Source organism: Prionailurus bengalensis, chromosome A2 (genome assembly GCF_016509475.1).
Source record: "Prionailurus bengalensis isolate Pbe53 chromosome A2, Fcat_Pben_1.1_paternal_pri, whole genome shotgun sequence".
NCBI lineage: Eukaryota > Metazoa > Chordata > Mammalia > Carnivora > Felidae > Prionailurus > Prionailurus bengalensis.
This window is the reverse complement of record NC_057348.1, coordinates 109,546,405-109,561,801: the sequence shown is the minus strand read 5'-3', so window position 1 is coordinate 109,561,801 and position 15,397 is coordinate 109,546,405. Positions and strand designations below refer to the sequence as shown.

General features: G+C 36.5%; 1 protein-coding gene across 2 annotated transcripts in view; it reads right to left on the bottom strand.

Annotated features, from left to right (window-relative positions):
* Positions 1–5,658: 5,658 nt before the first annotated feature.
* AHR (aryl hydrocarbon receptor) overlaps positions 5,659–15,397 on the bottom strand; it is a 56,014-nt gene continuing 46,275 nt past the window's right edge. For both annotated transcript variants that reach the window (XM_043589032.1, XM_043589034.1), the window contains exons 10-11: positions 10,580–11,828; positions 5,659–7,789 (exon numbers count right to left, since the gene is read on the bottom strand). In XM_043589032.1, the coding sequence (XP_043444967.1) occupies positions 7,643–7,789; positions 10,580–11,828 (1,396 nt within the window). In that variant the 3' untranslated portion in view covers positions 5,659–7,642. The remainder of the gene's footprint in view (positions 7,790–10,579; positions 11,829–15,397) is intronic.

Sequence of the window (15,397 nt, the reverse complement as noted above, 5' to 3'; positions counted from 1 at the left end):
GCACATCACTCTAGCTGAGTTCTAGCTGTGATTGTAATCTAAAGTTTGTAAGATCGTTAAAGTACAGAAACAAAAGATGCCACTGTGCAGTGGAAGTGACTCCTATGGTAATGGAGAGGGAAACACAGAGATGGAGGTGTGAACAAAAATGATGGGAGAATCACTAGATTTATGAGGGAAAATGATTCATTCAGTTTTGTTCAAAGACCATTTAAGGTTCTTGTAGGATATTTAAAAACGGTACTAAATATTGTACAAAATAAACCATGGAAAGTCCGGGCCAGAAACTCAGAGGAATGGTCTAGACCACACACAGAGTCATACATAAGTGATATAATTAGGTGAGATCATGAAGACAGAAACATACAGAGACAAGAGGAAAAGGGACAGACCAAACCTTATAAAAATGTCTATCTGTAGAGTTAAAGAAGGTTGGACAGAGGGACAAAGAGTGATCCGAGATCAAGAAATTTGAGGACAATGATATGGAAGCCAAGGAAAGAAAATATTAAGGAAGAAAAACTTTCCCCTTAATAGCATATTTGCACCCCATAAAATTGTAAATAGTGAAATTCAGAGTGTGAAGATTAAATAAGAGGCCAGTGATGAAGTAAAGCAAGCAAGTCATCGCCAGCTGCTCGATTCAGTAATGAAAACAAAACAGAAGAATGATATAGTTTGATTTCTTTTCCTTAGAAGGGAATGGACTATGCTTGTATGCTGAAGAAACCATTGCACTGAAGATGTGAGAAAGTGGAGTAAGGGAAATCTGAGAGGATGGTTGACAGAAACGTAAAAGTCAAAGAGTAGAATACTGAAGTTGATGTCTGATTGTTTCCAGTCAAATTAGAATGTTATTGTAGCCAGAAATGAGGAGGCCATGGGGCCGGGGGGTAGATATTAGAAAGATGGGGTTAGATGAGTGGGGGATAGATATTAGATGGTTTAACTGAGACTGAAGTCTTATCTTTTCTATAAAAGAGGTACAGAGATAGGCAGACAAAGGTTGGGTTTCTGGCTCTAAGTTCTGAGGAACCTTGGCTCATCCTATTGTGGCTTCACCTTTCTAGTTTCTAGCGTCTGTTTTATAGGCTCCAGGGAACTTCTAGCTCTGTCTTCATCATGTGCACACGTGCTGGCTAGCAGAGGAAAGGGCAAATGCAAACTAGGTTCCGTGCCACTGCATCATGTGTATTGAGGCATCCTTTCTGGAAGTTACCACACAGATTTTCCTTTCATATATTTGGCCAAAACGCACATTAGCTACACTTATCCATGAAGGAGGCTGAAAAATGTAGTCTTTTTCCCTCATTGTGACCAGAGGAAAGTCACAGTTCTCCTACAATGAAAGAAGGGAAGATGCTATTGCCAGTCGCTGCCACAGACACGGTAAACGTTTTTGGTGAGGCCATCAGTTCTGTCACTTTGTCTAGTTGACCAGGAAAAGAAGGTGTTTTGGCCCAGGCTATGGATGGGAGTGGCGGTTGCCAAGGAGGTGGTGAGCAATTCAAGTATATAAGCAAAAATACTGTTGAAATCCTGATACTGAGGTCCAGGCTGAGGGACTGAAAAAGAAGGGACTGCACGCTAGGAACTGGAGAGGACAATAAGGTGAAGAGCTAGTTGAACAAAGAAGACAGGATTGGGAAAGGAGAGAAAATAGTGTGATTAGAAAAGCAAATTACAAGTTGGCAGAGTGAAGGCATTTACATGCGCTCCAAGTCTGAGCTGTGGCTGTACTCATCTGGAATGGAAAAGTACATGATTAGAGTTGATGTGTAGGAATTACAGAAGGATCCTTGAGGATGATGATGTCAGGAGATAAAAGTGGAAAGGGACATTGACCTGGAGACTAAAAACCAAGATGTTCATCAAATCAACAGTGAACAGATTGAGAAGGATTAGTGTCGTGGAGTGCCCGGGTGGCTCAGTTAGTTAAGCGTCTGACTTCAGCTCGAGTCATGATCTCGCAGTTGGTGGGTTCAAGCCTTGCATCGGGCTCTGTGCTGACAGCGTGGAGCCTGGAGCCTACTTCAGATTCTGTCTCCATCTCTGTCCCTCCCCTGCTCATGCTCTGTCTCTCTCTCTCTTTCTCTCTCAAATATAAAATAAAACAATGTAAAAAAAGGATTAGTGTCAGGCATAGATGTACCTCCAACTGAGAAGAGGTTGCATGGATATCACAGGGAAATAGTAAAAGCAGATAGTTATTGAGTAGTTGCTATGTGGTTATCATCAAACTGTTTATTTAATATGAAAATGATTTATTTGTTAATGTCTATTTTTGAGACAGAGTGCGAGAGGAGTAGAGAGAGACGCAGAATCTGCATCAGACTCTAGGCTCTGAGTTGTCAGCACAGAGCTGGACATGGGGCTCAAACTCATGAGCTGTGAGATCATGAGCTGTGACTGAGCCAAAGTCAGATGCTTAACCAACTGAGCCACCCAGGTGCCCCAGAAAATGATTTTTAAGTAAACTATTTTGGAATAATTTTAGATTTAAATTAGAGATGCAAAAACAGAGCATTTTTTTTAATGTTTATTATTTTTGAGGGAGAGCAAGCAGGGGAGGGAAAGGGAGAGAGGGAAACACAGAATGGGAAGCAGACTATAGGCTCTGAGCTGTCAGCACAGAACCTGAGGTGGGGCTCAAATTTACAGACTGCGAGATCATGACCTGAGCTGAAGTCGGCTGCTTAACAGACTAAGCCACCCAAGCACCCCGAAAAAATAGAGGAACCTGAATGAAGGGGATGAAAACTTGCTCTAACACCATACAGTGTCTTTCATAGCCATGGGACATTGGTGAAACAAGGAAATAAATTAATGTCAAGCAAACTTTATTGGGATTTCTGTAACTGTTGCTGTTTTTTGTCGAATTGGACCCTTGTTTGCAGCTGTGTCCTTTCTCAATGGCAGGATGCAATCCAAGATGCCGTAATATATTTAGTGCCCATTTACCTCCTTAGTCTCCTTTGGTCTGTGACAGTGTCTTGGTCTGTTTTTCTTGACCTTGACATTTTGCAGAATACTCAGGAATTTTGTGCATTGTTTCTCACTTCAGGTTTGTCTGATACTTTCACACAATTAGACTGGGATTCAGTAGAGCTGAAGTATGCTTGTCAGAGCATCAGTTAGAGAGAACACGCTGCCATGACTTACCCTTGGTGATGTGAACCCCAATCACTGGGTTAAAGCAGTGCTTGCCAGATTGCTACAGTGTAAAGTCATTATGTTTTTTTTTTTCCCCCTTTTCTGGACTCTGTTCTTGGGAAGCAAGTTACTAAGTTTGGCCCACATTCAAAAGGAAGGGGTACTAAGCTCCATCTATTGGAGAGTGTAGTATCTACAAACACTTAGGATTCTTCTGTAAGGAAAATTTACCCCTTCTTGCTCATTTATGTGTTTAATCATTTATATAGATCAGGATGGACTCAGAATATTTATTTTATTCTTTGGGTTTTAATCCAATGCTGTTATTATGTTATTCAAATTGTTCCAGTTTGGGCCATTGGGAACTAAGTAGTTGATCATAAATCATTTATTGAATCCTCCAACAATCCAGTGAGGCAGGTATTATGGTTATCCTTATTTTGTAGAAACTATGACTCAGAGTAAGACACCTTCCCAATGATCCATATCATGTATGTACAAAGCCAAGAATCACACTCCAGAGTCTGTGTGCTAAGCTTTGCTATGCTCTCAGAGGGAGAAGATGTTCCACAATGTCAGTCAGTGATTAGCAGAGGTAAGATAAGAGATAACAGGTTTTGCAGCAGTTCATCATCAAGGCAGGAGTTGCAGAATGGATGAGCTTCCAAAGGTACAGTATATAGGAAAAAAAAAAAAGACAAAATGTCAGAACCAAGTCTGTCACCAGGTGGGAGAAGGGAGAGTAGCTAACACAGGAAAGACAAGGACTAATAGAAGGTTGCAGAACAATGGATGTCACGGAAGCTAAGGGAAGAAAAAAGTTCATCGATGGTACGAATGGTACAATTTGGCCTGCAGGGATATAGAATTAGCCTCTGGTGGGAAGGAAGTTAAGTGAATGTCCATAAAGCATTTTAATAGAAAGATGAAAAATAAAACAAGATTTTAGGAGATAAAAAATAATTTTAGAGAAAGGAGGTAAAGAATTTAGTAAGAAAAGGATGCAGGGTCAAGTAAGTATTTTCCAGGCTGGAGGGAGAAGCAGCACAGAGAGAAGTTTATAGAACAAAGACTGGACAGGGGCAATGTAGACACTATGTGCACAAGACTTGGAAAGGAAGGGTATTCATCTGGAAGTTAGGGGAAGCTCTCCTCACATACTGTAGGTGAGCCTAAGAGATCAAGGGTAGTGGCACTGTTGAGGTCAAGGTACAGACACACTAAGGATGCGTTACAGGTTTCTGATGATTTCAATTGTATTAGTAACACTAGAAGCAAGGTCATCCGTAGACACTGGGAGGCAAACATGAGAGTAGTATCCAGTCCTGTGAGTAACTAACACCACTGGTCAGTATTTGGCAGGCTCGGTGAAGGGGCACAACTGGAAGTCATTCCTGCTGATAGAAGCCACTGGAGTGAAAGCAAAGACAATTATCATGATCTTGATTTTTTTACTTGATGTTTTCAGATCAAATGATTAAAACTGAATATGGAACTCTTAGACAAAAGACACAGTATTTCTAAAATGTCCAAATTAGGTATGGTGTTGGTCACTTGCCATGCTTCTATGTCGAGTGTTGAGAAGAAATATCTAATGATTGTAATGATTGTAATGGCTAAACATAAGACTAATGTAAAAAAAGTTAATAGAATGAAAACTGTTTAGGATTTTTTTTCTTCAAATAATTCTAATTGCAACATTCTTAGTGAATGTTTTCCTGAGTTTAATGCCAAAGGCCTAACGTATCATTTATATTTGTTAGAGGATAGGCTTAAGCAATAATTTTTCTAATCTGAGAACGAAATACAACATGAGTTGTTTTAAAAACTCAACAAATACTATTAAAAGCGGAGTTTTAAAATTTAATCTGAGACACTAACACCACTACATCTGTAACACCAATACAAAGTTTAAAAGAGTGCTCCATTTCAGAAGCATTTTAATCTGCGACATTACTTGAAGAGCCTTTTTTATATCCATTTAAAGGCTAAAATATCCATGGGCAGAATTTTATAAATTATTGCTTCATGTCTCCTTCAATATTATAGATTGCCTTTAATATCGTTGAAACACTGTACTAAACATGCTCTTTTCCTCTATATGAACCAGAAAGAATTTACATTAAAACATGTTATTTATACTTGATTTTATTACCATATATTATTGTATACAATTTTGTTTGATAAGGATATTATAAATCATATTTTGAACAAAAAATGTATGTATGACATAGGTATGCAGTAATATTTTGAAGAAAAAAGTCATGAAAACATCTACCAAAAATTTAGTAATACTGAAAAATGCTAGTCGGTGCAGAGTAATGAATGGAACACTGGAACACAGGCAAATCTCCTGTTACCGGAAGAACAACTTGGTTTAGGAAAAGTTCAAATTAGACATACCCACATACTCAGAAGTGCACATTATCTAAGAAATGAGTCCCTCATTAGACCAGCACACGGAGCATTCTCTGTTTGGCACTTAGCAATACAGACAAATGTGTATTTGGTTTAATGTGATTTTATTATTCTTAGATACATTTGATTTTATATAGATAAAAATATACAATATTGCTTTAAACGTTTTTAATTTTGTAAGTGTAGAACTGTCATCCTATTCACACTTTAAAAAGCCTATTTTTCCACTAAATAATTCACCCAACGGCATGTGGAAGACACTAACAAAAATGGTTATTGTGAAGGCTTTTAATGAAAAGCTTAAATGTAAAAATGGAATATTAAGCCAGACCACTGGTCTAAATCTTTAGTGATGCCTCATACTGGAAACAAATTATGAAATGTTTTAGACAAATTGTTTTTTTTTTCCTTAAATTGATTCTATGGATTCAAAGTATGAACTGAAAATTCATAGAACGGACATATTTTTTCTGAAGCCACTTTGATATACATTAATTTACTAAAAAAAAAAAATAAGTGAAAATAGTGCATTTTAATACTATACCTTGGTTTAAGATTCTGTCATGTTTTTTATAGAATACATGAAAAATGTGCCTGCCCTTCAGATGTCACATTTAAATAAAGGAGTCTTTTTTAAAAATTACCTGAGGACAGTAAAGTTGGCAGGGGGATCATTTGCCTTCCCAGTAATAAAGGCCATTGTATCCTAGAAACAATGTAATGTTTGAAGTTAAGAGAATGGCATGGGTGTCTTAAGACCAAAGTAAAAGCAGTTGGATTCATTATTTGATATTTTGAAAAGACGCAAGAATATATGTAAGACTCAAATTACGTGCACATATAAGGTATAGACTATTTTCAAATGAAAGCTTCAAAATACTTTAAATATAATTTTGTTCATTATAAACTATATAAATGCACCAATCGTGTCACTCATAACAATACTTTGCATCAAACATTGCCACGTTCAAACTTCACGCTCCTCAAATATGAGAAAAAACAAATAGTTTCCACTGTACTAGTAAGTGAAAGTTATAAAGTCAACATATTCTACCTTAAAGTTCATTCTAGGTCTAAAGTAGTTTTGAAAGAATTTATACACAGTGAAATGGTGATTAAAGAGCTAGAAATAAAGCTACTTCCTCCTCGTTGCAAGTTGATAAACACGGTCCCATTCAAGCAGATCTTTGCACACCTGCAACACTGAACCACCATGGTGGAGATTTCAGTAAAGGTAAGTTGCAGTGTATCTCTTTCTCCCGAAAACACTGTTGACATTTTAGTGCTGCAGTCTTTATTTGATGATCAAAAAATAATTTGGAAAGACATTTTACTTTCAAAATTTTTCAACGTAAGGCACATAACAACATTTAATATGTAGAAGCAACTAGGTAATAAATATTTTTTCAATCATAACTTGCCCTTTTCCTGAAGAAAGTGGGTGAGTAGTGCAGTTAAAACATGCCTGGACTAATACAAAGGACTGAATTTAAGAAATACAAATAACATTTGTGTGCAGAAAGTTATTAAAAAGTTTACTTTCTATCAAATATACATCCTACAGTGTTATAGGTATAAAAAATTGTGAGGCACTTACACAACAAAGGAGGAAAGCACTGAGATTATCTTTTTATAAAAGCACCAAACCACTTATTTTAACATCTGAGATAAAAGCAGAAGATAAAAGGAAATAGTTTGTTATTTGGTGTACTAATAAGAATAGATAAGTTGAAAACTCAAAAGTATTCCATTTTTTTCTGACAGAAATTTTTTATTTAAAAGTGTCATAAAGTTCCCCTGAATAAATTTTGTATATTCTCTAGTACTCAGACTATAAAGTGAAAGAAAGATAGCATCTCCCTCTCTCTGGCAGTACACTTTCTTTTTTAATGACTATAGTATATGTAGTTTTGGTAATTTTTTTTAACTCTTAAAAACATTAAAATTTGGTTTGGAATAATAGTGCGAACAACATACATCAATGCCTCCATGTAAAGTTGCTGATGTCCAACACTGATAGTTCTATTATTCTGTAATCTTCTTTAATCCATGGTGAAAAATGGGCTTGGCATTACAGGAATCCACTGGATGTCAAGTCGGGGAAAGGTCTGGCTTCTGACGTGTGATGAAGGGGCTGAAGGTGTGTGGGAGTCTGAGTGCTATTTATATTATTTAATTCAGCTGGATAGGTTTCATTTAAAACTCCTCCATTCTGAAACTGCAAACAAAAATAGCAATGCAACTTATTAGATTTTTCAAGTATCTTAAGCCACTAAATGATATATTAAAAAGTATTTTTAAAATCTTTGCCTTGCATGTTAAACTTCAGATCCTTTACATCATTCAATGAAGACCAACACAGCAAATATTATGTATTAGCTGCATTTATAACAATTTGGTTTCTCCATTAGATGGTACAGATGTGTGATACATGGGTCTCAGCTCAGAAGTGGTATTAGGAGAGTATTTGATTAACAAATTGCCTTTGGTCTGGATAGGAAATGATGGATCAGAGAGTACCAGTTATGAATCACAGTTACATATATCCGTCATACATAGGTTGGCTTTGACCAGATTTCATCTCAGGCGAGTTCTGGGTACCAAAGTCTTGACTGCATTCAAAACGACTAGACTGGACTGCAGACGTAGAACTTTTCTATAAGAGGTCATTTCTGATAGAAGCATCTTTAATATTCCTAAAATATTACAGCATGGGTATGATTTCCTAAACCATTTTTATTTGTTACAGGCTTTTAGTAAGTACTATTAAAAAGTATCCTAATTATAGATTTTTATCAAATAAAATGCTTGCTCTTGTCCTCTTATAATGCAAATAGTCTAATGAGTCTATAGCTGATACTGAAAAAAAAAAAGATACATAGTCTGTACGCTTTTATAGATTATAGGGCCTTTGTATTGGATATAGTTAGTGAAAGTTATGGAAATTTTCATATAGATCAAAATCATACCCTTAATTCCTTGAAACACAGATTTAAAAGATCCTCTAAAACACACATTAAATATATAAAGTCATATAATCCAGGTCTTCAGTGAATGGCAGCTGTGGAGACTTCAAATGGAAGTTATTATGCAGAGAATGGTAGCCTTTGAGTAACTTACTCTTACCAGTCATTAACACAATGCAAGTCAGCAATTGTCTTGGAGTATATTATCAAAAACAATGCTATTCAATAAAATAATACTGTGAGCCACATAGGCAATTTTTAAAAGTAACTCCCTAGGGAAATACATAGGTCTACAGACTTGCTATTAACTCACTGTTGATAAAGAAGTAATACAAAGTGGCAGGGAGGGAAGGAAAAAAAAAAAAACTCTAAAGAACCTGGTAATGAAATTTTAGGTTACGTAAATAATTAAGTTGTCAACAACTTACTCAAGTTACCTATCCATGGTACTTCATAGCAATGTTGTGAGAGTGTACTGAATAATTCCGATATAATTGAAGATGTCAGAAATGAGGATAAGAAAAACTTTCATTACCATTTTCTATCAAAAAACTCATATACAAGCCAAATGTAAGACAATTACAAATGTTAACTTGAATCTTTGTTGCTAACCTATAATACACAGAAAACAGAAACCACTGAACTTAGTTTAAATCAAGATTTTCTTCAAAAGCCTATTTAATTATACTATAAAATGAACTCAACATTTTCTAACAGAAAAGCATGAATGAAAAAATGATGTATTCCCCAGTGGCCACAGAGAGCAGCTACCATTACTGTTTAAATCTAAATATATATATATATATACACACACACACACACACACATATATGTTTAAATCTAAAATATATATATATATGTATATATATATATACACACATAAATATATATATATATAATTACTTTAGATTTAAAGTGTGCTTGCTGCTGGACGTATTCTGATGACATAGTTTAAAAATATAGGGGCTCCTGGCTGGCTCAGTTGGTAAAGCATGTGAGTTTTGATCTCAGGGTTGTGAGTTCAAGCCCCTTAAAAAATAAGTAAAAATTCTGGGGGGTCCTGGGTGGCTCAACCTGTTAAGTGTCCGACTCTAGATTTTGGCTCAGATCAGGATCTCACAATTCATAAGTACAAGCCCTGCCATGGGGTTCTGTGCTGACAGTGCAGAGCCTGCTTGGGATTCTCTCTCTCTCCCTCTTTCTCTGCTCCTCCCCTGCTCGATCTGTCTCTCTCTCAAATAAACAAACAAAACTTTTAGACAAGTAGAAAATTTAGCACAGTACCCAGCTTGACCACATGAGAGAAAGCCAGTAAGTTATGTTTTTTTACAAGATGCTAGAAAAAAACATTCCATCTTGAAGGATGAAATGAGGATTGGGCAGATAACATGGAGGGATTGCCATAGAACACTGAGGACCCTCAGACTGAATTCAGGGATCACCAAGGACTAAGGGTCTGAAAACACAACTGTATTGACTTTAACCTGATTTTAATATATACAAAAAAGATTGAGCTTTAAGAAATTACTTTTAAAAATGCAAATATATATTTGAAGTCTGATATTTAAAAAAAAAAAAGGTGGTTTTTTTTTAATGTTTATTTACTTTTGAGAGAGACAGAGACAGAGAGTGAGTGGGGGACGGAGACACAGAATTGGAAGTAGGCTCCAGGCTCTGGAACAACAGAGCCCAAAGTGGGGCTGGAACTCAGAAACCACGAGATCACGACCAAAGTTGGACGCTTAACCAACTGAGACACCCAGGCGCCTCTGAAGTCTGAATTTTTAAAGGGTCCTATAATTACAAAGAACAGAGATAAACCAAAGGATCTATTCTAAACAATATATGACATATTCTTGTTGCTGTAGCCCTTGATTTTTTTCCTCCTTGGCTGTTCAGTTAAAAAAGATCTATTAGTAACACACTACTACTGGAAAAGCACTGGCTTATTAAAAAACAGTCACATAAAAATTTTATAATTGATGTCTATAAATGTAAGAAGAATCACTAAAAAGGTTTACTCTGCCTGAGAAAACCCTTACCTTGTTTAAAAATGCCTGTGGGTCCGGCATGGTTGGATTGTACTGCATCTGGGCCTCGTGGCCGTGCGGAGGTTCCGGCTGGCACTGGTACATGGACACAGCCCCGGCATAACACGTCTGAGGAGTTACTATGGGTGGCTCTGGAGTAAGTCCGTGTGTTTGGTTCTCAGGAGCTTGTAAACACGTGAAGAAATCTTCTAAATTAGAAGTAGTAGGGTACGGGGATGGTTCGAAGGTCCCTAAGGGAAAGTCTAACTGTGGCCCCTGGGAATGTTGCGGTAGCACAGACTGATCACAGGGGATAAAGTTGTGTGTATAAGGCATAGCATCCGTCTCAGATTTGTAGGGACACTCTTGACTGGTCCCAGGTAAGTCTGAAAGGACATTATACTGCTGTAGCTCTTGCTGTGGACAACCAAAAGGCACAGACTGGTTAGCGCTCCAATTGGCAAACATGCCATTAACTTGCATATGCTGCATTTTCTGACACAGTTGTTGCTGCTGCTCCGATGCTACGAGGTTTTGCTGGTGCTGCAGCTGCTGCTGCTGCTGTTCTAGCTGCAGGTGCTCCTGTACCATACAACTTGAGTTCACAGCCACGGCCTGTTGCTGCTGGTAACCGGGACACTGGAAGGCAGGCTTGCTTAAAGAATCTTGGACATATGTCAGGATTTCATCTGTGAGGTCAATATCTCTGAAGTCATCCTCACCAGAAAAGTCAGTTCTGAAAAATTCCTCATTCTGTTGCATGTCTTTGATATCTTCAAAATCAATGCCTAGGTGTTTCATAATGCTGTACAAGTCACTATTTCTGTTGTCTGCAAAGGGCCCTGATTGACCTCCAGAGACTGCTGGGTTCATGTCCTGAGACAGACCTATTTGCTCGTGTTTCAGGATACTGTTATTTCCCACTGGTGCCATACTGTCTTGCCAATTACTGCATTCATTCATAGGTTCGTTAAAAAGATTTCTTTCAAAAGCTGTGTTACTGGAAGCAGGATAGAGATAAATAGACTCATCTTGTTGCATCATGGCACCCAGGAGGGAATTGGGATTGAAAGATTCCTTATTTAGAGTTGATGTGGTAGCAGACTCTCTTCCACAAGCAGTAGTTTTAGTCCTCACTGGTAAGGGATCCATCATGGGAGGAAAAGGGTTGTTTACCTGGTATAACACAGCTTCTCCAGAGGTAAACATAAAAGGCAACTTCATAGTTCGTTTTCGTAAATGGTCTGTTCCTTCTTCATCTCTAAAATTGGGTATGAGAAAAAAAAAAGTTATATCAAACACTTAGAAAAATGTAATAGAAAAACAATATAAAAGCAAAATACATTGTAATTGAGTTTGATCTGGAGCATGAACTTTACTTTGACATAAATGTTCCAGATAACAAGTGTTAGAAAACTTCTTAGAAAAATTTAAGTGATTTAGAATTTAGTCATTATATCCATTCTCAGTTACCACCCCTGAAATCCTCCTGAAAAAAATAAATTCAAAGTGGAATAAAGATCCAACTATAAAAACAAACTATAACACTTAGGAATTAACCATCCCAGCCAAGGCAACCCCTGTGCAGAGCAACTGGGGACTCCTTGCCCACTATAGCACTAGTCATTCAGCCAAAGGTGCCAGAGACATGCAACCTACATAGGAGATCCTTCTACACAAGTCTGCTCCTTCAAGATTGGGAGTACCTGTTAAACCTAATGAGAAAGTCAAAATGAGAAGATAGGATAACACTTCCAACAAAAGAGTAAGACAAAACTTGAGAAAAACTAAACAAAATGGAGATAAACAATCTACCTGATAAAGAGTTCAAAGAAATGCTCACTGGACTTGGGAGAAGAGTAGACAAACTCAGTGACTGCTTCAGCCAAGAGACATAAAATATAAAAAAAAATCAGAGTTGAATACAATAACTAAAATGAAAAATACAGAAGGAATCAACAACAGGTCAGACGATGCAGAAGAATGGATCAGTGACCTGGAGCACAGGTAATGGAAAGTAGGCAAGGAGAACAGCAAAAAGAAAAAGGATAAGTTAAGGGGTCTCTGAGACAACATCAAACATTCACATTATAGGGCTCCTAGAAGAAGAAGACAGAAGGAAAGGGGATGAAAAATTCCCTAAACTGGGGAAGGAAACAGGTTTTCTGGTCCAGGAAGCAGCCAAACTCTGCAGGCCAGAAGGGGCTGTCATGAGATATTCCAAGTACTGAAAGGAAACAAACCTACAGCAAGGCTATCACTCAGAATTGGAGAAGAGATGAAAACTTTCCCACACAAAAGTTAAAGGGAATTCATCACCACTAAACCACTTAAAAGAAATGTAAAGGGACTTCTTTCAGGAAAAAATAGGTCACAACAAGAAGTGAGAAAATTAAGAAAGGAAAATTGTCACTGGCAAACCTAGAGTACAGGCAGGAGATCAATCATTTATAAATGCATGATTTAACCTTATGATGATGAAAAGACAAAAGCAGTAAAAATGAATTAGATCTAAATATTAGTTTAGGGAATCAAAGATAAAACATAACATCAAATATATAAAAAATGGAAAGGGCAGCAAAAACATAGTACTTTTAGAAATGTGTTCAAACTTAAGCAACCATCAACTTAATATAAACTGCTATATACTTGGGATGTTACATATGAACCTTAAGGTTACTGCAGACCAAAAATATGTAAAAGATTTAAAAAATAATATCAAATAAAGAGAAAGAAATCCAAGTATGACACTGAAGAAAGATACCCATCAGAAGGGAAGCAAGAAAATAAGGGAAAAGAGAAGAACTACAAAAAAAAAAATCAGAACAGTGAACACAATGGCAATTAATGTATTAATTAAATATAAATGGTCTAAATGCTTCAATCAAAAGATACAAGGTGACTGGATAAAAAACAAGACCCATCTATATGCTACCTACAAGAGACTAACTTCAGACTAAAGACAAATTCAGACTAAAAGTGAAGGGATATGAAAGTATTTTCCATGCAAATGAAAGCAAAATAAAATAAGCTGGGATAACAATACTTACAAGACAAAATACATTTTAAAACAAAGACTATAACAAGAGACAAGGAAGGGCGTTGCATAATGATAAAGGGATCAATCCAACAAAAGGATATAACAAATGGAAATATCTATGCACCTAGTAGAGGATCAGTAAATACATGAAGCCTAAATGAAAGACATAAAGGGACACAAAATGACAGTAATACAACAGTAGTAGGGGACTTGAGCACCCCACTTACATCAGTGGATAGATCATCTGGGCAAAACATTAATGAGGAAACAGTGGCTTTGAATGATACATTAGACCAGATGGAGTTAATCTATAACAGGGAATTCCATCTAAAAGAAGTAGAATGCACATTCAAATGCACACAGAACATTCTCTAAGACAGATCATGTTAAGTCACAAAACTAGTGTCAGTAAATTTGAGACTGAAATCCAAACAAGGATTTTTTCTGACCACAGATAAATGAAACTAGAAATAAACTGTTAAGGAAAAAAAAAAAAAAAAAACTAGAAAAAACACAAATACATGGAGGCTGAACAACAGGGTATTAAAAAACCAAAGGAACAACAAAGAAATGAAAAAGGAAATCAGAAAATACCTGGACACAAATGAAAATGGAAATACAGTGGTCCAAATCTTTGGGACACAGCCAAAGTAGTTCTAAGTAGTTGAAACCAATACAGGCCTATCTCAAGAAACCAGGAAAATCTGAAACAAATCTAACCCTTCACCCAAAGCAACTAGAAAAAGAATAAACACAAAGTTAGAAGGAAGGAAATACTAAAGATCAGAGCAGAAATACATGAAATAGAGACTACAAAGAAATGATTATCTTTACAAAGGCTGTTGGTTTCATTAATCAATAAACCTTTAGCGAGGATCAAGAAAAAAAAAGAGAGAAAATGCAAATAAATAAAATCATAAATAAAAGAGAAGTAACAACCAACCCTACAGAAATATAAGAGACTATATGAAAAATTGTATGCCAACAAATTGGAAAACAAAAACAAAACCAAATGATTAGGACTGCACCAAAATAAAAAGCTTATGCAAAGTGAAAAAATCAACAAAATGAAAAGACAACTTACTGAATAGAAGATATTTGCAAATGATGTATCTAATAAGGGGTTAATATCCAAAATATATAAATAATTCATACAACTTACCAAAAAGAATCTGATTAAAAAGAGAACCTGATAGACATTTTTCCAGGGAATATAACAGACGACTGACAGATGAAAAGATGTTCAACATCACTAATTATCAGGGAAATGCACATCAAAACTACAATGAGATATCACCTCACACCAGTCTGAATGGCTACCATCAAAAACAAGAAATAACAAGTGGTAGCGAGGGTGTGGAGGAAAGGGAGCCCTCATGCACTGTTGGTGGGAATGTAAACTGGCACAGCCACTGTGGAAAACAGTATAGAAGCTCCTCAAAATATTAAAAAAATAACCACCACGCAACTCAGTAATTTCACTGCTGGGTGTTTACCCAAAGAAAATGAAAACACTAACTCAAAAGGATAGAGACACCCTTATGTTTACTACAACACTGCTTACAATAGCCAAAATATGGAAGCAACCTGTCTATTAAACAGAAGAGAGGATAAAGAAGATATGGTATATTGCTCAGCCAAAAAAAGAATGAAATCCTGCTATCTATAAAAACATGGATGGACCTACAAGGTGTTACACTAAGTGAAAGTTAGAGAAAGATGAATACCATATGATTTCACTTACATGGAATCTAGAAACTAACAAAACACACACAAACAGATACAGTTTC